Consider the following 21994-nt stretch of genomic DNA (forward strand, 5'->3'; position numbering starts at 1 on the left):
ATCGTTCTGGTGGCCTCTGCAAGGGGAAGGTCCTTGTCTCCAACCCTCAGTCCTTCTCCGGGGCCAGATGGTAGAAGCCCCAGTCACTGGCAGGAGAGAAGGGAGTTTGCCCTCACTGGCTCCAGGTCCAGACTGAAGTTCTGGCCAATGGTCAGGGAGCGGGGCTGAGGGGCCGGCAGGTAGAGTAGTGGTCAGAGACTCGGGTAAAGGTTTTCCGAGGCGGCGGACTCGACGGGCACGTGTGGGCCATGTTGTTCTGCAGAGGGTAGATGGTGGGAAGGGGGCAGAGGCAGGGCTGGGCAGGGGTGTCCAGTGGCTGCAGAATGGCAGGCCCCTGTTTGGGGAGGCTGGGTGGGGGGCTTGGGCCAAAGACAGACACCCCCTGGGGATAAGGATCCCCGAAGTAGGGCTGAGGCAGAGTGTCACTGAGGGGCAGAGGCTGGGGAGTGGGAAGGAGGGTGTCTGCGGGCCTCGAGTGACAATCCCGGGAGCATCTGACCCTCGCCGCCTTTGTGAGGCTCCTGCGCGGTGCTGGGCGGAGGGGGCTGCGGAGAGAACCAGCGGCGGAGGCGGGCGCAGCCCGGGGGCCTGATCCAGGGGCCCTTCTTCACCGACTCCAGGGCTCGGCGGCCCGCAGCGGGGCTGGGCGGCCCGGGAGCGAGTGCGAGCTCGGCGCGTCCGGCGGGCGGAGGGGCGTGGCCGGGCACGTGTCCTGGGGCCGCCCCTCGGCCACGTGACCCGCCTCGGGCAGGGGCGGGGCGCGGCGGGCGCCGGAGCCGCGGTCCCCGGCGGCGCAGAGCGACCGACTGGCTGCGGGCGGGACTGACAGGCAGCGGGACACCCTGCCGGCCCGGGGCGGAGTTGGCGGCGGGCGGGGACGCAGCGCGGAGCGGCGCGGGGAGCCGACGCCGGGCACCTCGACCGGGATGTGGAGCTGGTGGGTCCGCGCGCGGGGGCCGGCGCCGGGTCTCGGCCGCCGCCGCCTCCGGGGGCGGGAGAGTGGGGGTCCCGCCGAGCCTGCGCCCCACCCGGGACGGTCTGCGCCCCCAGCCCTGCCTGGGGCTGAGGTCGGGCGAGCCGGCGTGGAGCCGGGAAGATGGAAGAGACCTCGGAGCGTTTGGGGGTTTCGGGGTGGGGAGTGAGGAGGGCCACCGAGCCAGCTCCTCCTAGCTCACCCGGAGGGCAAGCGACGGTGGCGGTGGGGGGACGGGGTGCCGACCTGTGCCTGCCGGAGTAACCCTGGGGCGCGCACCTCAAGGAGGGACACCCCTCCACTCGCCGGATGAGCTCTTGGAAAGCAGTTGGGCTGGGAGAGAGGAGCTGGGTCTTCCAAGGTCGCAGGCAAGTTGATGGCCAAACCTCTTCCCGGTACTCGGAGCTGTGGAGTGGCTGGGACCTCCCTGCAGCCTGAAAGGGGCCAGCATAGGCTCTGGGTCCTGGGTCAGTGGCCCCAGGACCCCTCTCTGTCCAGACCATTGTTTCTCAGGTGGTTCCTATTCCCTGCTGGTCTGATGGAGGGACCCCTGCCCTGGGGGTGCAGAAAGGTTGAGGTTTTTTCCATGGAGTTGGGGAGCACTTTGTCTCCCCCATGAGTGGAAAGACTTAGGTCCTGGGGGTGTGTTCTTCTAAAGCACTTGGCCAGATGAGTTGTCCCAGGACCCAGCTCCCTCCCTGCCACACCAGGCGAGTGGGTAACACTCCCCCAATCCACCCCCCACCCCCACAAATGGGCAAGCTGGATCCATTTTCCTCCATGGCACCCAGCAGAACTTGAGCTGAGGTGCTCAGAAAGTAATGGGGTCCCTGGTAGGGGTGAGGTGTGGAGAGGCTTGAGCCTCCTGAGGGGCAGAGTTGAAGGCAGAGTTGAAGGCGAGCCTCTTTCCTGGAATTATGCCCTGGGGGAAGGAGGCTGGGCTTAGGGAGAAAGTGACTAAGGGGCTTTGTGGTGCCTGGAGAGGTTAGGACAATCCTACCTGGGGATAGATGGGTTTTACCCTAGGGATAAATGTGTCTGGGGAGCAGCCTTGTCTGGAGGAATCTTGTGACCCTTTGTGTTGGGTGGACTGAGGCAAAACAACCCCTGAATTGCTGTGTGACTCTAGGGGTATGGGCTCCCTTCTCTGGGCCTCTAGGTGAAATAAGTAGGTTGTAGGGTAGCAGTGATTCCATCCTCAAGAATATCCTCTTTTGGAGGCACCCAGGCTAGGGTCAGACAAGGCCCAGTAGATGGATGTTCTCTGTAGGGACAGAGGAAGAGTTTCAAGGTTTTAGAGAAGGCCTTGTCTGCCATATTCCAGGACCCTCGTAGATGAGCCAGGCTGCCAAACTGACCCCTCCACATGCAGTCCTCAGTACGGCACACTTCCCATGTGGACCTGTGGGTCCTCTGGGACTTAGCTGGATACAGAGCACACAGTAGGGACTTCATAAATGCAGATGGAAACAAGGGCAGAATGAGGAGCTGGGCACCCTAGAGAGGCAGAGTTTGGGGTTACCTTGAGCACTGCATTTTTATGGATCCCTCATGTGGATATGAAGGCAGAGATTTAGGGATCAGGGGTCAAGGTGCCAGCACCCACTTAGGCCTGGTGTCCTAAGAGCTCACCCAGATCCCAGCAGCAGAGGAGGACTCTTCTCAGGGTCACACTTGCACAAGCACTAAGTGACTTGTGCTTGTGACCCCAGAAGCTCATGACAATTCTGGGATGTGTGTCCTGGGGGCTGTTGGTCCTAGACCAGGAGTTGGGAGACCTGGCTAACCCTCTGTGTTTCTGGAGCTTAGCTTCCGCATCTGTCCAACGAACTGTGGTCTCTCTTGGGTGACTGTTCATGGACAGGTCCCACTCCCTGTCCCCTTGTGGCCCTAGACTTAGGGCTGCTCTCCTGGGGTGGGCAGCAGTAGCTGGACTCTGCAGGAGCTGGGGGAGGGGGGTGTCCTCTCCCTTGAGACTCTCAAGCATGGGCCTTGGACTCTGAACCCAGTGGCAGGAGAGGCTTGGCCTGGCTACCTGCTCCACGTGTCTCCTCCTCCTCCTCCTCCTCCTCCTCCTCCTCCTCCTCCCAGGACCTGCTGCTGCAGGCAGCTCCTACCAGTCTAACTTTAAGGTGCTGCTTCTCTCCCATCTGCCATGGTTTCACATGTCCGAGGTCTTGGGTGTGAAACCTGCTTCAGAATGATGGGGTAGGGATGGCATCTAAGGTACTTCTACACCTAACACAGTGCTGGGCATTTGAGACTTGATCTGCAGAGACCAGAATCTGGGTTGGTTCTTTACCATCAAGTGGCCACACGACATTGGTGCAGCCCCTTGGTCTCAGTTTTCCCCCTTGACAGATTGGGGGCTACTCATACTTATCTCTAGTGAGTGCTCACTGTTGCCACCTCCCAGAAGCCCTCCATGGTCTGCCTGCCCTCCCTGCCCACAGGTGTGATATCCTTCCTGCCGATCCTTTGTCAGCACATTTGCGCACAGGCTCAGACCTCATCAGAGCCCTGCTTGACCTGCACTCTCCAGTGTCTGCACTAGATTCGTGCTTGATGGCTTTGGGAAGGAAGCGAAGTTGTGTGTGTGTGTGTGGGGGGCTACAAAATGAAATAGAATGTGGGGAGCAGGGGGCTTAGTGATGTTCCCCTGGAGTCTGTCCGGTCCTACAGACTGGAAGGATCAGGGCCCCTGGGGTTCCTGGCACATGATAGGTGCTCACTAGGCCCATGTTGGATGGCTGAAATCTTGGTTGGTGTCAGTTCTTAGACTGAATGCATGGGGGTCCCCCTCAGGCATTATGAGGCATGTGCCGTGTGCCCTGCCTTCTACAGTAGAGAGGGAGACTCCCACCTGCCCCCGCCTGGCACTGGTCCCCAGTGGAGAGACAGGGCTGAGTGGCAGGGGAGCTTTGGCCTGGCTACCTGCTCCACGTGTCCTGACCTGCTCCTCCCCCGCTCCTCTTCCAACCAGGACCTGCTGCTGCAGGCAGGCTCCCCCCCCACCTGTTTGCCCCTCCTGGGAGTGCCCGGCCCACCCTGGCTCCCGCCTGTCCCTTTGCCCCTCCTTGCCTGGAGCTCATTGGATCCTGGCCCAGCTCCGGCTCTACCAGGAGGACCACCGCCCTCTCCCACCCTGAGGTCCTGCTCTGGCTCTCCTGTCTCCCCCGGCCCTGCCTAGAGCTGCGGGAGGGCCTCCCAACAGCTGCCTCTGTCCTGCCTTTCCCCTTCAGCCGCCCGCAGCCGGTGCCACTTCCCAGATGCCTCGTCACCCCCTCTCGTTTCCCCGGGAGCCCTGTCCCAGTTCCTCATTTCCATCTTGGGGACACCGATTCCCTCCTCCTCCTCTTCCTTGTTGTTTAATTACTTAATTAATCAATTACTGTATTTTTTTCCTGCAGCCCCCTTGTCCTCCCACGGTTCCCCCTCAGAGTCTTTGTCCCCTCCAGGCCAGGGCCTGCCTGGCTAGTGCAGCAGCCTCCTTGGGCATCACCCTCCACCATCGCCACCCCCACTTAGTCCGATCTCAAACTTCCTCAAAGCCCATCCGCATCCTGCCTCACTTCTCTGAAACCATCCTTCATCCCCTCTCCTCCTGATGACAGGTCACGTGACACTGTGCCTGCACTCCAGATTCATCCCCATCCTGCTGCTGCTTTGCTGGGTGTTCCAGCCAGGTCACCAACCCTCTCTGAACCTCAGGTGCTTGGTTGTTCGAACCAGGGTGGAGAATGCACCCTCCGCAGCGCCGTCTTGAGTCCCCACCAGTAACACCCTTGGATGCTCAGGCAGTGGGCTGCCATGAACATGGTCCAAAGCGTGGGAACCCTGTGTGCTTGTGGGTCTTGCTCTGAACATCGGCCCTCTCTGACCTGTGCTGGGCTTGTAGGCTGAACACAGAACCTTTCCTGGGAGCCCTTCACATTGTGGCTATCAGCCTTGGTCGCCTCCGTCTGCCTGGTCACCCTGAGTGCCCGTCTCCGCTGGCCCTGGGCAGGTTTCTGCAGCTTACCTGGAGATCAGACTTGGTGCCCCTGGGCATAGGGTCAAGCTCCCAGTGTGTCCTCCCTGCTCGGTCCTTTTCCCAGTTTCAGAGCTGTCCTGAGTGTCCCCTCCCCTGCTTATTTTGTGAACCCATTTTGTCCATTACTGCAGAAGGTGACTGCAGGGACATCCTGGGCACTTATCAAGGGGCAGGCTGGCCTGGCAGGCAGGGAAGGGTGGAACCCTCAGAGGGCCACACTGGGTCCTGTTTGGCCTCTGACCAGGCTCTCCTGGCCCAGTCAGGGTGACTGAGTGACTGGGGGCCACAGAGTCCTGGAGTCCTTGTTTTGCTGTTCTGTGAGTGGGGACAGAAACCCAGCGGGGCCCCTGAGGGCAGGCCTGGTGGGCTGAGGACTTCAGCGTCTGCTTTTCCCCCTGGTCGTGTGCTTCCTGGGGAAGTGACCCCGTGTGGCCTTTCCTGTATGAGCTGCAGCCTCCCTGGGCTTGGGACCTGACTTCTAGAATGGGAGATGCTGGCCGCCCCGCCTACCTCTGACCTTGACTCTGAGGAGCTCCACCCCAGGCAGACCCTTCCTGGAAGCAGGACTCTGTTTCTGTAGGGATGGGCCTGACTAGGGGTAGGGATGCCTGGTGGCCACACCCGGGTTGGGGAGCCCCTGCTCCTGGAGGCTGCAGGGTGAGGAGGATCGGGGATTCTGGCTCTGCTGGACCTGGAGGCCTGGATCATCCCTTCCTCTGAATTTTCTGAGTCACAGGAGCTGGCCTCGAAGTCCGGAAGCAGGAGGGGAGGGGGGTCTGCAGATTGGAGCTTCCCTCCCAGCCCAGGCCGGGCCCTCTTCCTCTCTCACTCCTGCTGCTGTGGCCCAGGCCATGGGGAGCTGGTGTCTGTGGGGTGGCCCCGCTGTCCCGACACTTCCTGTCGTTAGGGTGTGAGCCTGGGCTTTTCCACCAGGGGGAAGAGAAGATGTTCTAGAGACCGCGTCTCAGGCCTCCTGGGCCACTGTGTCCCCTAACAGGGAGCTGAAGGAGAGCCTGGGGGGAAGGTCCAGCCCCAGCCCCAGCCCTGCCCTTGGAGGCCCTCCCTGCGACCCAGAGGCCCACGCTGGTCCCTGGGGAAGGACGGGCAGTCTTGTTCCTCCAGGTGGGGTGTAGGTGAAGCAGGGAGGTCCTTGCCTGGGGAAAGGCACCAGCTCTTGGTGTTTGAGACCTGGGATCCTGTCCCATGTCCTAGGCTGTCCTGTGGGTCACCTCCGGCCCGTAGATTGCAGTCCTTACTCTGTCAGAGTGGGTGGCCCCACCCTAATGGGATCTGCTGCTTCTGGCGTGGCCTTAATGACTATGACTCCCCTCTGCCACCTGAGGATGTGGGCCTCCAGGAGTACATTCCCCTCTCTCTGGGCCTGGGGTTTCAGCTGAGGGACCCAGAGCCTGGGTAGGCGATGGTCTCTGTCAAATTGGCTGTGGATTGAACGCCGTTCACTTTGCACCGTGTCGAGTGACTCCTTATTGGGTTCCTCCTTCAGGGTTTTAATGCCCACCCCCAGGAGTGGCTGGATCAGAGGATTTCAGAACACTTCCAGGGGCTCACACGTAGGTACCCCAGGACACAGCCTGGCTGTCCTCTTGGCCACAGCTCTCCTGGCCCAGGCTCTCCCTCCCAGAAAGGTGGGGACTGCAGCTGGGGAGGGAACTGGGTCAGATGTCCCTGTGGCAGCCAAGGAGGAGCCTCCCGAGTCCCCCTGGGCGCAGCAGTCCCTGATCCCGGGACAGGCATGGGTTCTAACACTCATGCTCCTCGTCCTCCTGCTGGGCCGCTGCTCAGGAAGCTTTGGCCTGGGCTGAAGACCTGACTGCCTGTCTTGGCACTGTCACTGACCAGCGGCGTGACCCCAGCCAAGTCCCTTCCCTCTCTGAGCTTCCCTCCCCTCATCTGTAGAATGGGAACCATCGTGAGTGCTGTGCAGAGTCCTGAATGAGGACAGAGCACCCTGGATGGGGTCTGGCACAGTGTGACCCCCTGGGCACAGACCCAGCCCGTGGGGCCACAGTATAGCTGTAGGGGGCTTGAAGGACCTGCCCTAGCCCCTCCAACCTTAGAGACCCTGAGCCACCACAGCTGATGGACCCTGGATTCCTGGCCTCATTCATCAAGGCCAAGTCCCTGCCAGGCCAAGTCCAGCCCCAGGACCTCGAGGCCCCATGCTGGGCCAGTTCCCAGGCAGAGGGCAGGCTCAGTGGGCAGCAGGACAGGGCCGTGTGGAAGACTGGGAACAGTCTTGTGGCTGGGGTCTCTGGGTGCTCAGTGTCTGTGTTACCAAGAGGAACGCTAGGTTCAGAAGCTGTTGGGTGGCCTTATTGGGAACCTGAGGACAGGGAAGAGGGACAGGCCCCAGAGCAGCCTCTCACCCTTCCTCCTCAGTTATCCCAAGTCCCGTCTCCTTGGCCTTGTCCTTCCTCTCCTCCAGTGGGCCTCTCTGGGCCCCTCCCCCGAACTTCCCCACTGTTATCAGCGGAGGCCCAGCCCCCCCACCAGCCCAGCCCCCCACCCTACCCTCCCAGCCGCTGCTGCTCAGAAGCTGCTGGCTCAGGAGCCCCCAGCTTTTGCTGAGTGAGCAAATCCAGAGGTGCTGTCTTGGCACAAACCCCTGCTGGCCAGCCCTCCCGCCCTTCCCTCTGCAGGATCCCCTTCCAGAGGGGGAGTGTGGCTGAGGGGCGGGTGGAGGGCAGAGGCCCCAGCACTCCAGCGTCTTCAGCCTCAGGGAGGGAGGTCCCGAGGCCTGGAGAAGGGGGTGTTTTTCAGAGGATACACTGTAGGCCAGGGGAGAGTTGGAACTGCCCCCCATAAAGTCCAGGGGGACAGGAAGTGGGTCTGTGTAGCCTGGGCTATTTGCAGAATCTTCCTGCTTACCCTAGCCTCATGCTTCCTCTCTGACTCCCCCCCACCCAAAGGAGTGGAATTTGCAATAACTATTTCTTATTAACATGTGCATTAATTCTCACATTAACTACATCATGAATTTGTACTATCAATGAAGGTAGCTCTCACTTCAGTGCCTCCCGGGTGATGAGGTTTTATGCACACACAGCCCCCCATCCTTGGGGCTGACAGTCACTTGGATCTCCCTGCTGAGTAAGGTGGAGACTGAGCCTCAGCATCCGCATGTGTACAGTCATCTGTTCGACAGACGCAAACTGAGCACAGCTGTGTGCTAAGCATCTGCTGCCGGCCCAGTCCCTGGGCTGTAGGTTGACAAGGGTTCAAGAGCCCCGTCCTTGCCCCTAAGAGAACATGTGCTCTACCAACATGCTTTCGTGACAGCCTGGTTATGGCCTGTGGTCCCCTTTTACAGATGGAAAGGCGGAGGCCCAGGTGGCAGGCGTGGTGCCCGGGGCTTGTCCCTCGGGCAGGTCTCAGAAGCCTGCCCTGTGTCTACTGATGCCTCTGTTTGCCTTGCAGCCCACCCCAGCCAGACGAGGCCCCCCCTCCACCCCTCGCGTCTGTCCCTGTCCCCTGGAAGAACGTGGGTTCCTGCAAAGGCCACAGGGAGTCCCCAGGATCCCTGGTGGAGGCCTCCGCAGGGGAGGAGGCCCAAGGGGAGGAGGAGCCCGCGGCTGCCCCGCTGGACGTGTCCCGCCTGCGCAGCTCCTCCATGGAGATCCGGGAAAAGGGCTCAGAGTTCCTGAAGGAGGAGCTGCACAAAGCCCAAAAGGTAGGGACCTCGGAGAGGAGGAGCCAGCCTGGGAAAGCCGGGTGACACAGTGACTGACGCGGCCAGCTGCAAGCCAGGCCAGTGCAGGCACCTGAGAACTGCAAAGCAGGAACCCATTTTTGTGTCTTTTTTGGAGGGTGCTGGGACTCAAACCCGGGCCCTCGTGGGCTTGGCCATCTGGCCACGCTCCAGCGTTCCGAGTCTTTATAGTGACTGTCACGTGACCTTGACTTTGAAAACCTGTTCCCAGATCTGAGGGGCTGTCAGGTGGGCTTTGGGTCTCATGCTGCCAGCTGGTGGAAGAGGCACAGAGTCGGGGGCACCAGAGGAAGTCGGCTGGCAGCCCAGAGCCCCACTCACGATGGCCGGGCCCACCCAGGGCTGGGGCCTCCCACGAGGCTGACAGTCCCCTCTGTCCCAGGAGCTGAAGCTGAAGGACGAGGAATGTGAGCGGCTGTGCCGGGTGCGGGAGCAGCTGGAGCAGGAGCTGGAGGAGCTGACGGCCAGCCTGTTCGAGGTACGCCTGGTGGGCGGACGGGCGGGCGCAGCCTGCGGGGCGGATGGCCCAGGGGTCCAGCTCCCAGCCACTCACACCGAGGCTGCCCTCTTCCAGGAAGCCCACAAGATGGTCCGGGAAGCCAACATGAAGCAGGCAGCATCAGAAAAACAGTTGAAGGAGGCCCGGGGCAAGGTGAGGCCCGTCCCTCTGCCCAGGCCAGCCTGGGGCGCCCGCCATAGGGCGCACCCCACCCCGAGCATTGGCCTGGGCTCTCCAACCAGATCCTCCAGGCCAGCCCCAGCCCAGGGAGGTGGGGGTGTCTGAGATCCCATAGCCCAGCGCCCTGGACCCCCCTAGTGTTCCTTCTGAACCACTGAGACTTTTCTGGAGCCTTCTGGGGACTGGAAGGACCTGTGGTTGCTGTAACTCCTCCTCCTTCCTCCCACCCTCCTTAGCAAAGCAGAAACCAAGTAGCTTCCTCTCGGAGCCTTTTGGATCAGCAGGAAAATGTGAAGCAGGGCTGCTCCTGCCTTCCAGGGACCCCAGAACACTCAGTGGGTCACCAGGGAAGCTCCCAGACACTTGTCCCCCACCAAGTCTTGTTTGCAGTGTGACCTCTGGCCGGCCACATCGCCTCTCTGAGCCTCAGTTTCCCCGGGGCAGGCAGGGTTAGGCGCTGGTTGCTGTTAGGCACAGGCTGTCCCGCTCTGGGCCCATGGATGGTGGGAGCCAGGGGGTTGATAACTGGATTAGGTTGACAGCCATCCATCTGGGCCAGATCGACATGCTGCAGGCAGAGGTGACGGCCTTGAAGACATTGGTCATCACATCCACTCCAGCCTCTCCCAACCGAGAGCTCCACCCGCAGCTGCTGAGCCCCACCAAGGCTGGGCCCAGAAAGGGCCACTCGCGCCATAAGAGCACCAGCAGCACCCTCTGCCCTGTCATGTGCCCCGCTGCAGGGCACACCCTCACCCCAGACAAGGAGGGCAAAGAGGTAAGGAGGCAGGTGGGCAGTGTGCATGGGAGGGAACGGGGTGCCCACTGACAGAGGAGAGGCCGATGAGGACACCTGCGCCCTTGCTGTGTGATCTGCAGTCTGGCTCGCCCCTCTCTGTGCTGAGGTGTCTAGCCTTTGGCCTCTAGAGTGTCTGATAGCCACCCCTGTCTGCTCCAAGTGGCAGGTGGTAGTTTCTGCACCTGGACTGGCTTTGGTGGGGCTCTGCTCGGGCTCTCTGGCCTCAAGGCCCAGGACCACCTTGTGACACTCTTTGTACTCAGAGTCCTCGGCAGCTCTTGGTACAAGCTGGCCTTGGACAGGTGTCTCTCCTGACCTGGCTGGGCGGGCACTCATGGCTACAGGTCCCAAGACAAATGAAACCACCCGTTAGCACCCCCATTCCCTCATGTGGTCAATGGAGTGTCCTGCGACCACGGGAGAAACTGATGACACACTGATGTCAAGAGCCAGCTCAGGCTGCATCGAGTGGACACCGAGACAGGTGTAGTGGGATTCAGCTTCCCGGGTGTCATGTCCAGCCCACCCGGCTCAGTCCTGTCCTCTGTCTGTCTCCAGAGCTTACAGGGAAGAGGAGCAAATAGACCTCTTGGCCCACTTCTGAGCTCTGAGCTTCCTGTCGGACACTGATATCTCCTCATTCCTCCTGTCTCTGTCCACCTGTCTGTCTGTCTGTCTACCCCATGGCCCAGCCTGGGCTTCCCCCTCTCCTCTCCCTGCTCCTCTGCGTGATCCCCAGCAAGGCCATCCACCTCACCTACGAGCCGGCCTGGCAGCTCCCGCCCGGGGAGCCGCCCGCAGCCCCCACCTCTGCCACCTCTCTCTCCTTTTCCCAGCAGGTAATGGCTCCAGAGAGGGGCCGTCCCGTCTGCCCCGCTACCTCTCCACACACTGCATGCAGCCCAGGGCAGGCCACAGTTGCCCCTCTGAGTGGGCAGCAGGAGGCCTGTGTGTATGTGCCTGAGTGTGTCCGGTGCCCTCAGGGACCTGTGGGTTCCCACCAGTTTGCTTGAAGAGGCAGTGAGGGTCATCGGGACGAGGCCAGACCCACATCTGTAGTCTAGCACTCAACACTTACAGCACACCTAGAACAAAACTTTGAATTCAAAGTTGTTGGGTGCAAAGGGCAGAGAGTTCTTCCCTTGGACGCGGCTCCCCTGCACGGCTGCTGGGGACAGTCTGGTGGCTGCTGAGCCTGCCCCACACCTCCCTGGCTCTCCTCTCCCTTAGCTCTGCCTCCCCTGCGATGCCCGCTCTCTGCCCTGACCACCCTCACCCTGCATGCCCTCCCTGCTAGGTGGACACAACCCTGTTTGCAGAGTTCCAGGCCTGGAGGGCGTCGCCCACGCTGGACAAGGCCTGCCCCTTCCTGGAAAGAGTGTACCGCGAGGACGTGGGCCCCTGCCTGGACTTCACCGTGCAGGAGGTGAGGCGGGGAGGGCGGCCATCTGGGAGGCCCGGCCCAGCTGCCCCTCCGCCTTTGCCCAGCCCTCACCGCTCCACCTGCTGCCCTGGTCTGCTGCAGCTCTCGGCGCTGGTCCGGGCCGCCGTGGAGGACAACACGCTCACCATCGAGCCCGTGGCCTCACAGCCCCTGCCCACAGGGAAGGCGGCTGAGGTGGACTGTGGCAGTGCCAAGTAAGTTGGGCACCCTCAGCCTTCCCTGCACACATGGGGAAGCCCCCACGGGGCCTGGAGCCGCACCGAGGTGGGGGTCGGGAAAGGCCGAGCTCAGGCTGCCTGGGCCTGGTGTAGGGCCCCAGGGTGGGCAGGGGCCCCTGGTGCATGACCTCGCCTGGGAACGTGGTGACCTGATAAGAGAGGCACAGTTGCCCCTTGCAGGGCCAGGAGGCATGTGTGACAGAATGTCAGGGTCCAGCCCCACTGCCCCCCGCCCCCGGCACAGGCTCTTCCTGGCTGACCTGCTGCATGCGCCCTGCCCCTCCCTGTCTCTCCCACGGGGGGTTTTGGACCCAGTCAACACATCAGTGATTGTCAGTGACTGGCTCTGCCTCCTGCCAGTCAGTAACTCGGTGGCCCTGGCATCTTGTCCTCCCCACTGTTCACCCCGCATTGAGCAGGGGCAGTGGCAGCACACAAGGGCCAGGGCAGACCAGAAGCACAGTGTGGGGAGGATTCCCCTGGACAGCGGAGACCTGGCCCAGGAGGGGCGGCACCCTGGGGAGCCTTATCCTGGAGGAGGGAACAGTTGAGCCAGGTTTTGAAGGAGGAGTTAGCCAGGGAGAGAAGAGCCCTTCCTGTGGAGGGCGCAGAGTCAGGAGGGCAGGAGGTGCTGCGTATGGACGGGAGCACCTTCGGCCGGGTCAGAATGGTGGGGTGGGTGGGGCACCGGGGCTGAGGCTGTGCAGGTGTTCAGAGCCTCTACAGGTTTGGGCACCAGCCACCGAGGCCGGCTGTTCATATGTTGTAGCAGAGGGACGCTGGAAGGAGGGTGCTCTGTGCAGCAGGAGGCTGGTCAGGGGGATAAGCCAGGGTGGTGTTTCATCCTCCCTTGACTCGGAACCCTCCGTAACCACTTCCTGGGCATCAGGGAAGCCGCGGGGAAAGGCGGTAGATAGATGTGGGTGTTGGGAGGAGTGCCTGGCCGGTACATGGAGGAGAGAGGAGGAGGTGAGGCGAGCAGCTGAGGAATCAGGGCTAAAGGCAGACGTATCCTGGGGACATGGTGGCTCACCAGGTGGAGGGGAGGAGAGACCCCCGTAGGCGATGTCCAGAGTTAGCTGTGGAGGCTGGGACCACCAGAGGAGCCAGAGAGTGGGAGGCCAGATGGTGGGCTGCCCGCCAGCCCAGCTGACCCTGCACATGAGCGGCTGAAGGTGCTGAATGAGGTCGCCCAGGCCTGGCTGAGGAGAGAGGGGGGTGCAGGGTGGGGCTCTGAGCGGGAGCTGGTCAGCAGGCAGCGGAGAACCCTGAGGGGCTGGCGGGGCCGGCGAGGCCAGGCCCACCCCACGCCCCCTGGCCTGCCTCTCTGCGTAAGTCCATTCAGGCCTCACGGCCACCTCTGCTGTCCCCCCAGCACGTGTGCCCTGAGTGGGCTGGCCCGTATCTGCCGCCACCGCATCCGGCTTGGGGACTCCAAGAGTCACTACTACATCTCCCCATCCTCCCGGGCCAGGGTGAGTCATCCTTCGCTATGGGTCCCTCGGTTCCTTGGGCTGGGAGCACAACTGGACTGTACCTCAGTCTAGAGAGCAGGGAACAGGCTCAGAGAGGTGCAGAGACGTGGGCCACAGCCAGGCCAGGTGCGCTGATCTGTTTTTCCCACATGACAAATGACCGTAAACGTAGTGACTTAAAGCGATGCACCGCGATGCACCGCTCCCGTCTTGCTGTTGTCCAGGGCCGGGAGTCTGCGCGAAGCTCAGCAGGGATGTGCTGGGATGTGTTCTTTCCTGAGCTCAGGGTTCTCTCCAGGCTCACGTGGCTGCTGGCAGAATTCAGTTCCCCATTGTGTCCCCATTCTCTTGGCCAGGGACCCTGTCGCCTCTAGAGGCTGTCCACAGTCTGCCACACGGCCTTCTCAGTCACCAGGAGAACCTCTAGTCTTCCAGACCTGGTCTTATGTAAGAAGTGTCCTCCTGGGAGTAGCATCCACACCTCTGTCCTTTGATTAGTAACCTAATCAAGAGAGTGGCTGGATTTCAGGTTAAAGCCACATGCTCAGACCCCCAGACATTTGAGGAAGTTCAGGGGTGTGTCTGGCACACAGGCTGTGATCAGGCCCGGGTGCTGCAGGTCTCCAGAAATCCCATCTGCCACCCGCATTCCCCCCGACTGGGTCAGGGGACGTTAGCCAGCTGGGGGTTGAGGCTGGGGATTCTCCTTCCTCTGCCCCACCATTGAGTAGTAAGAGGATTTAGGGATGGAGGGGGACATGTTTGACCCACGTGCAAAGCTGATGGGCTGTGAGGCACCACCTGCCCCCCTGACCTGCCAGAGGCCAGGTTGGGAGGGCAGGACCAGAGTGGACAGAGGGGCCCCACGGCTGGACAGGGAGCGTGTCTGCTCTTGGTTCCTGCGTATGTTGTGGAACACTCAAAGGGACTCTTCTGGTGGTGAGTGAGTACCTGTTTACGGGAAAGGAGTGTGCCCCTTTGCAAAGGACAGGGGTGCCCAGGGCCACGTGGCCTAGACCTGGGGCCTCCCAGCTTTGCATTGTGTCTGTAGTGGCTGCCCCATGGATTGGTGGCCAGAGCCTTGTTCTGTGGCCACAGGTCCCCTTTGCTCCTTTCAAATCCCAACCAGAGCTCAGCAGAGGGCCCACGCCAGCCATTCCTGTGCCCGGCAAAATCACATCTACTAGTTTGTTTCTTTTCCTGGCCCCGGTGTCCAGCTGTGTTGGGCAAAAATGGGGATAGGAAGTAAGCTGAGGAGGGTCTGGCATTTTAGGATATGGTCCCCATCCCAAGAGATCCAGACCTGTGGGACTGACAAGGAGGAGCACAGTCCCAGGGGACGGCTCCACCATTCCTGCTCAGGAGCCTGTAGCGGGCGCCACTGCCTGGTGCACACCCACCCTGGGCTGCTCTCGTCTCACCCCCATGCAGAGCCGAGCTCGAGCACGCCCGGCCGGCCCTCGTGCTGTCCTGCACCTCCTGCCTTCGCTAGGCTCCTGTGAACAGCCCCCTCCTGCAACCTCCTCCACCCCCAGCCAAGGGGTGCCCCACACATGGGACATCCCTCCCCCAGAGTCCTGTTCCACAGGGGCTGCTGTGGGCCCAGCTGCCAGGCCACCTCCCAGCAGTCCCACTGGGCTCCCTGGAGCCAAGATGGGGAGTTGATGCAACTCTTAGGAGAGTGGTGGTCACAGAAGAGGGGAGGGAAAGGAGCCACACCAGGACAGGGCCTCGGGGCGCATGTTCAGCTGGACCCACAGGGACTCTAGAGCACAGAGCTGGCTCCACCCTAGTCGAGGGACAGGCCTCACATAGCCTCCATGCCAGTCCGTCATTAGTTCTGCTGGGGTATGGGATGCAGAAGGGGACATCTGTGAGCCACAAGTAGCCTATATTCTCAGCCGCTGGGACAGGGACCCCCCCCCAATCTGGGGATGGCCCCTGGCAAGGGGACCCACAGTTCTTTCTTCACTGTAAGAGAGTCCTTGTGACAGTACCTGAGCCAAAGGAGGGTCGCCAGGGCTTGGCATGGAGCAGCCCCAGGACCGACTGGGCCCTCAGGCGCTGGCTGGATAGTTCAGTCACCTTTTCCCTCACTGTGACCAAAAAACCTGACAAGAACAATTCGAAGAGAAGTTTAATTGGCTCACATCTTCAGAGGTCTGAGTCCATAGATGGCCAACTCCATAACTCTGGGCCTGGGGCAAAGCAAAACATCAAGGTGGAGGAGAGCAGCTCAGGACTCGGCAATCAGGGAGCAGAGAGAGCTCAGCTCACCAGAGACAAAATATCAACCCCAAAAGCACACCCCTTGGTGACCTACATCCTACCTGCCTACAGTTACCATCCAGTTAAGCCATATCATTGGGTTAATCCTCTGATTCTGGTAAAGCTCTAACAGCTAATCATTTCACCACTGAACATTATTGCGTTGGCTGACACATGAGCTTTTTGGGGACACCTCATATCTGAACCATAACACAGGGCTGGGAGGACCCCGGGAGGGACTGATTCCTCGACTTTCTTGGTATAACAACACTGCCCAGCCTCCACTTCAGCAGGCCCAGCTCCCCAGGTGAGCTTAGACTCTGGGGCAGGCTACCGGCTGGCTACCTGGCTGCGTGGCTCAACTCAGCTGCTGATTAGCTCCAGGGCTTGCTGTTGTCAAGTGCTTTGTTCTTGGGGACTCTGATTTCTCCACACGTTAGATGGGAATGATTAGCATGCCTCATTTGAGACCCATGATTGATGGACAGGCAGCGCGCTGTGGCTGCCCTGCGGTTATTAGAGCAGTACTAGTAATCTTGTTGCTGTTTATTAAAACTTCAAAGCCGCAGCCCTGTTCCAGGCCAGGAGTGCTACCTAGCTCTGCCAGGGACCTGGAACCTACTGCTGTTTCAGGTCCACGTGGCCTTTTGGGGAACCCGAGGGTGGGAGTTTGGCAGGTCATACTCTCCCTACTTCTGCCTGCAGATCACTGCCGTTTGCAACTTCTTCACCTACATACGCTACATCCAGCAAGGCCTGGTGCGGCAGGATGGTGAGCACCCCCTGGTGGCCAATGTAGGGATGGCACCCAAGGGAGGGGTGGAGCAGGGCAGTGGAGCAGGGCAGTGCCGCCCAGGCTAATCTAGTGCCTTTTGAGTCCACCTGCCCTAGGGCAGAGGGAGGACGCTGGGGCTCATTTCCCAGGAAGCAATCAAAGGAGGAGATGTGGGTCTAAAGGGATTAGGATCCTCCTGGGTTCAGAATTCCACAGAGATGAGCCATAGGAGCCTCTGGGCCCTTCTCCACCAGGACAGCAAACCAGAGAGGTCCCACCTGCCCGTCCTCCAGGGACAGTCTTCCCGTTACTGGCCTGGCATTCAAGGGCCCGCACAGCGGGGTCCTCCAGTGAATCTTCCCCCACAACCACCATGGCTGCCTCATGGCCGCCAGAAGGCGGGCTCACTGGCCTCCAGGCTTTGCCTGCTCCGGGGGGCCGACGCCTCCCAGACCCACGCCAGCCCCGAGTCAGGGCTGGAAAGTATTTGGTAACCTGTCAACTGCAGTCCTGGGGCCTCTGTCATCACTGCTGAGTGGGGCACCGTGTGCCAGCATAGACTGGTCAGACTGGGAGGTGCCATATCTGCTGCCGCCCACTGCCAGGGGAGAGGGCCAAGCCAGCTGCTGAGGTGACCCTGAGCTGTCCCTCTGTCTACCTACAGCAGAGCCCATGTTCTGGGAGATCATGAGGCTGCGGAGGGAGATGTCCCTGGCCAAGCTTGGTTTCTTTCCCCTGGAGGCCTAGGGCTCGGCCGGCTCAAGAGGGCTCTTAGCTGGAGCATGCCTGCCGCAAGACAGTCACCAAGTGCAGTCCTGGAGCCAGCCCTGAGCGGACACTGACACTATGGACAGACGGCCAGGCCATAGGGCAGCACGGAGACAGCACCAGACACCCATCCTGGGACAGACAGAGGGACAGACAAACTTGGACTTCATGAAATGACCCTTCTGTCTCCCCCACTGGGTTCTGCAACCACCAGGAGAATTTCAGGAAGCACCGAAGACCAAGGAGCCATATTCAGGGGTTCAGCCCTTGGGAGGGACCCCTGGAAGTCTGTACCCCACCCCGGTCCTGGAGCTACTGCCTCCAGGTGCCTTGTTGCTGCCACCTCTTCAGAAAGGGACTGTCCTGGGGTGGCTGGGTCTTCTAGCTATCCGCCACCTCAGTTCTCAGGTCCTGGGCCACCAGCACCTCCTTGTGGCCATCATTCACCCAGTTCCCAGGTGGCCCCTCAGCAGACTGCCCCAGTGACCCTGGCCATGTCAAGGGCCTCTGGCGGCAGGGGCTGGCAGGGCCTCCTCCCCTCCAGCCTGTACATGTTGAGGACTGAAACCGTTCTTAAGATGAGTCAGGGCCCCTCCTCTCCCCTTCATAAAGGCCCCCGTCCCCTCCTCCCCCATCTCGACTTGGGCTCCAGGAGGCCGTTCTCCCCAAACTACTGGAGGTCTAGGTGGCTTGTCTCCAAGAGTGAGACACAGAGAGGGCCTCAGGGACCCACGCCTGTTTCCAGCCCCTCGTACAACAGGGACCCCTGCCTGTGGGGCCAAGTGGGGCCGGCAGGACCTGGCCCTCCCTGACCTCCATCACAGCCTACCCAGACCAAGGTTAGGGATCCAACCTGGACATGTCCCTCACCGCGCCCTGATTTCCTTCTTTGAATGGAATGTAACGCGATCTCTATTTAATAAAGGAGGGCTTTGTTGGTAGGGCCAGGCGGCTGCTTGCCTTCACTGCTGCACCCTGGGGCTCTGGCCAGGCTTGGGCATCTGAAGGAATGAAACCAAATCCTTTCCTTGCCTGCCCTCGTGCTTGGGATTAAACCCAAATCCTGAAGCCACCTCCCTCCACCACCACCACCACTTCCTTGCTCTAGGGAAGACCATCCGAGTCCTCCCTCTGTGTTCCGTGGAGTTATGGGGTGTTGGAGATGCTCTCGGGTCCCTCTCTTCATGAGGAGCAGCCTGCTGTTGGGGAGAACCATGCTGGGGCTGTCTCTTTGCGGCACTTTGGACAGTTCTGTCTGGCTGTCCTAGCCCTCAGAGAGCCTGTTCCAGTCTTCTAGAGGTGGGGAGCACCGAGCCCCAGGCGCTGAGACGGCCGGGGCTGGGCAGGACGTTAGCACGATGGACTGGCCATGCCTACTCGCAGCACAGGTGGGGATGAGGGAAGCTCTGGACTTCCCAGTCTGGGTCGGAGATGGGCTCTGGGCACGGGGCAGCAGTTGCAGGTGGAAAAAGGTGGGGGTAACCAGAGCCTCTGAGGACCCAGGGTGGGACTGAATTCACACTTTCCTGGCAGCAGGGCACAGCAGCTTCTGCGGTGGGTCAGTGCCTAGGGAGGCAGATGGTGCCTCCTTGGACTTTGCTTTTGGCCAACTCAGCTGGTCAGTCACCTCTGCTATGGACTGGTCAGGGCTCTGTCTTGCCCTCCCTGACCAGTAGTAGCCTTTTCTCAGGATTCTCTTGCCTCCTCAGTACCCCACTGCTCCCCTGTCCCCTTCCCACTCCACTGTGATACGAATCCTTTGCTGCCTCCCTGGCCTGGTAGTCGTCACCAGCCAGACTCCTGTCCCAAGTATCCACTCACTCCATCAATACCAGGGACACCTCTGTGCTGGATGCTCGTAATAATAATACAAAAAAGCACCTGTAGTTTATCCATGGGCAAGGGTGGCCGTCAGGGAAGGGCCTGTGCTGCTGTGTCACGTGGAGTGACCTCAGTGTCTTATACACATTGGCCTTTGTCTGTCTTGCTCTCTGTCAACCCTGAGGGATCCAAGGGCAAAGGAGGACGAAGGCCTGAGCCTGGAGCTAGCTGCTCACTCCTGGCCCAGCCAGACCTAGGACCAAGGAGACATCTGAACATTCCAGCAGCCCAGCAGGGGGTCCTATAACCCAGAGCCAATCTGCCTGCCCAGGTAGTACCACTGGCTATTGTGAGACGCCAGGTGGGGCTGCCGCGAACAAATAACTGAGATGGCTAGGGGACAAACACATGCTGGCCTTAGTATCTACCAGGAACAACCGATATCTGAGTGCTGACCAGGTGCTAAGCATGGTCTAAACCCTTTAAGTGAATTCATTTCCACCCCACAGCAACCTCAGGAAGTGCTATGTTCCCCCACGTTGCAGATAAATAGATCACAGCACCATGAGGCTGTGCAGAGATCACGGCGGCCCCAGGACACAGATGGGGAGCAGACTCCGGCGCCCACAGTATTAACCAACCCCCTAGATGCCTTTCACTGAACACTGCAGCGTGCCTTAGGTTCCTCCCTAATTTAGAAGATGCAGAAAGCTGAGTGGGTAGCTCAGGGGTGGAATGCTTGTCTGGTACACACTAGGGCTTGGTTTGGTCCCCAGCACCTAAAACAAAAATCTCACCCTGCAGCTGGCCTCTGGGCTGGAGGCGTGCAGTCCGAGCCCACCAGCCCAGAGCGGTTCTCCTGGCCTACACACTTCACCGTCTGCCAAGCCTGCCCTGCTGGGGCTCCTTCCCCAGGGAAGTCGCGGCTCTCTGGGTGGCAGTTTTCTCATCTCTAAGGTGGAAGATGTGTTAAATGGCCTTCGATGCCCCCTCCTTTTTTCCCATTAAAAAAAAATGTGGTTTAAAAAAATGACAACAAAATTTACCATCTTAACCATTTTTAAGAGTACAGTCCAGTAGCGTTGGGTTTGTAGATCTGTTTCACAACAATGTGTTGTTCACATTGTTGTGAAACAGATCTACAAAATGTTTTCATCTTGCAAAATGGAAACGCTGTATCCATTAAAAACTCCCTGTCTCCCTCCCACTGCCCTGGCCACCACCATTCTACTTCTCTCCAGCCTCTATGAGTCACCTATCAGTGCAACCGTACAAGCAGTTGTCTTTTTGTGACTGGCTCCCTTCACTTAGCAGTGTCCTCAATGTTCATCCATATTGCAGCCTGTGACAGAATGGCCTTCCTTTTTAAAGCTGAATAATAGTCCCTTGTATTGCAGTGCCACATTCTGTTGATGTCTTCATCGGTGGACAGAGGTTGCTTCCACCTCTTGGCTATAGTGGATAATGCTTTTCCCCCACGTTGCAGATAAACAGATCACAGCACCATGAGGCTGTGCAGAGATCACGACGGCCCCAGAACACAGACGAGAAGCACGGCTCCAGCGCCCACAGTATTAACCAGCCCCTTAGATGCCTTTCACTGAACACTGCAGCGTGCCTTAGGTTCCTCCCTAATTTAGAAGATGCAGAAAGCTGAGTGGGTAGCCATAAATGGACCAATAGCTCTTCGAGGCCCTACTTTCAGGATAAGCAGCAGGACTGCTGGGTCATATGGCAATTCGGTGCTCTGAGGAGCATCCTACGCTGTCCCCCAGTGGCTATACCATTTCACTTTACCACCAGTGGTCCATGGGGTGCCAGTTTCTCCACACTTGTTATTTTATGCTTTGGTTTTTGGTAGTAGCCATTGTAGAGGATGAGGTGACATCTCACGATGGTTTTGATTTGCATCTAGTGATTAATGACTGACCATCATTTCACCTTGGTGGCCACTTGTGGGGAGCCCCTTTTACTACAAGATCTCCTAAGGACCTCTGCCCTGCCACCAGAGTGATGCCTTCAAGGAGGGTCTCTGGTGGCCAAGAAGGCCTCTGGCCGCAGCCTGTGGCCCTTGCCCCCCCCCCAACCCTTCCCTTCTCAGAGGAGCGGTGTCCAGGACTAACAAACAGCTCATGACACGATGAGCTTTTCACTCAGAGGCAAACCTGAACACGGTGACTCGAGTACTCTGTGTGTCTGCTGCAGAACTAATGCCTGCGCTTTGTGACTGCTGTTCTGGTGGCCCAGAGTTCTCCATTAATCTTGCCCTCCAGGCTAATGCGTCCCTAGGAAGCTTGCCCCAGCCTTGCTGACCCTTAGCATGCATCGCTTGGCTCTAGGACAACAGCTGGTATCACTTGGCGGGCAGCAATTTCTTTGTGTCCAATAAGAGGCCTGTATCAGCTGGCAATGGGAGGGAGTCCAGCAGGAATGGGGGCTACATTCCAGGGGTTTGAGGGGCTCCCCTCAAATCTAAAGCTCCCCCTTCCAAAAAGTCGCTCCAGCTGGCCAGTTCTGTCAACCCACACCCCCTGCCCCCACAGACCCTGGCAGTGGCCCAGTGGCAGCTCAGGAATGTCAAGTGATGCCTCTCCCTTTCCAAGTGGAGTGAGAGGCCTGACTTGGGGATTTGGGGACAATGAGTCCCAAGTTCCCACAGCCCCTTTCACTTCCCGAAAATTCAGTCAAGCTGGTTAGAGAGGTTGAAGGTCAGAGAAGCAGAAGCAACCTACGGAAAGCCCTGAGACCTGCGGAGAAGTAGTGTGCAAAATTGTCCGTCTGGGCTGTGGGAAGAAGACATCCACGGTTCAGGCTTTATGGGAACACACACTTGCAGAGAGCAGAGACATAGAGCGCCGATCACCCCGCGCTGGATCCAAGAAGCCAGGTCCAGGGTGGCAAGGCCCAAGCCCTGTCCTTGGTTTATCTCCCTGGGGAGAACCTGGGCAGGCCTTCCCCATCTCCCCTGCTACCACCTTCTACAGCCCTGGGCTGAGACCAGGCCAAAGCCC

At 59.8% G+C, this 21994-nt stretch overlaps 1 protein-coding gene across 3 annotated transcripts; it reads left to right on the forward strand.

Annotated features, from left to right (window-relative positions):
* Positions 1-792: 792 nt before the first annotated feature.
* Positions 793-18103, forward strand: Rab3il1 (RAB3A interacting protein like 1). 3 transcript variants are annotated; one of them, XM_026407591.2, is made up of 11 exons: positions 793-937; positions 8445-8697; positions 9119-9214; positions 9311-9388; positions 9975-10193; positions 10907-11053; positions 11512-11640; positions 11740-11852; positions 13252-13351; positions 16325-16391; positions 17059-18103. In XM_026407591.2, the coding sequence occupies exons 1-11, from the start codon at positions 927-929 to the stop codon at positions 17139-17141; spliced, it is 1296 nt and encodes a 431-aa protein (XP_026263376.1). In that variant the 5' UTR covers positions 793-926; the 3' UTR covers positions 17142-18103. The 3 variants fall into 3 exon arrangements, with proteins under 3 accessions (XP_026263376.1, XP_026263377.1, XP_026263378.1); XM_026407592.2 differs by having other exon boundaries at positions 17062-18103; XM_026407593.2 differs by lacking the exon at positions 10907-11053.
* Positions 18104-21994: the final 3891 nt, after the last annotated feature.

The sequence above is a fragment of the Urocitellus parryii genome, chromosome 4 (genome assembly GCF_045843805.1).
Source record: "Urocitellus parryii isolate mUroPar1 chromosome 4, mUroPar1.hap1, whole genome shotgun sequence".
Lineage (NCBI taxonomy): Eukaryota > Metazoa > Chordata > Mammalia > Rodentia > Sciuridae > Urocitellus > Urocitellus parryii.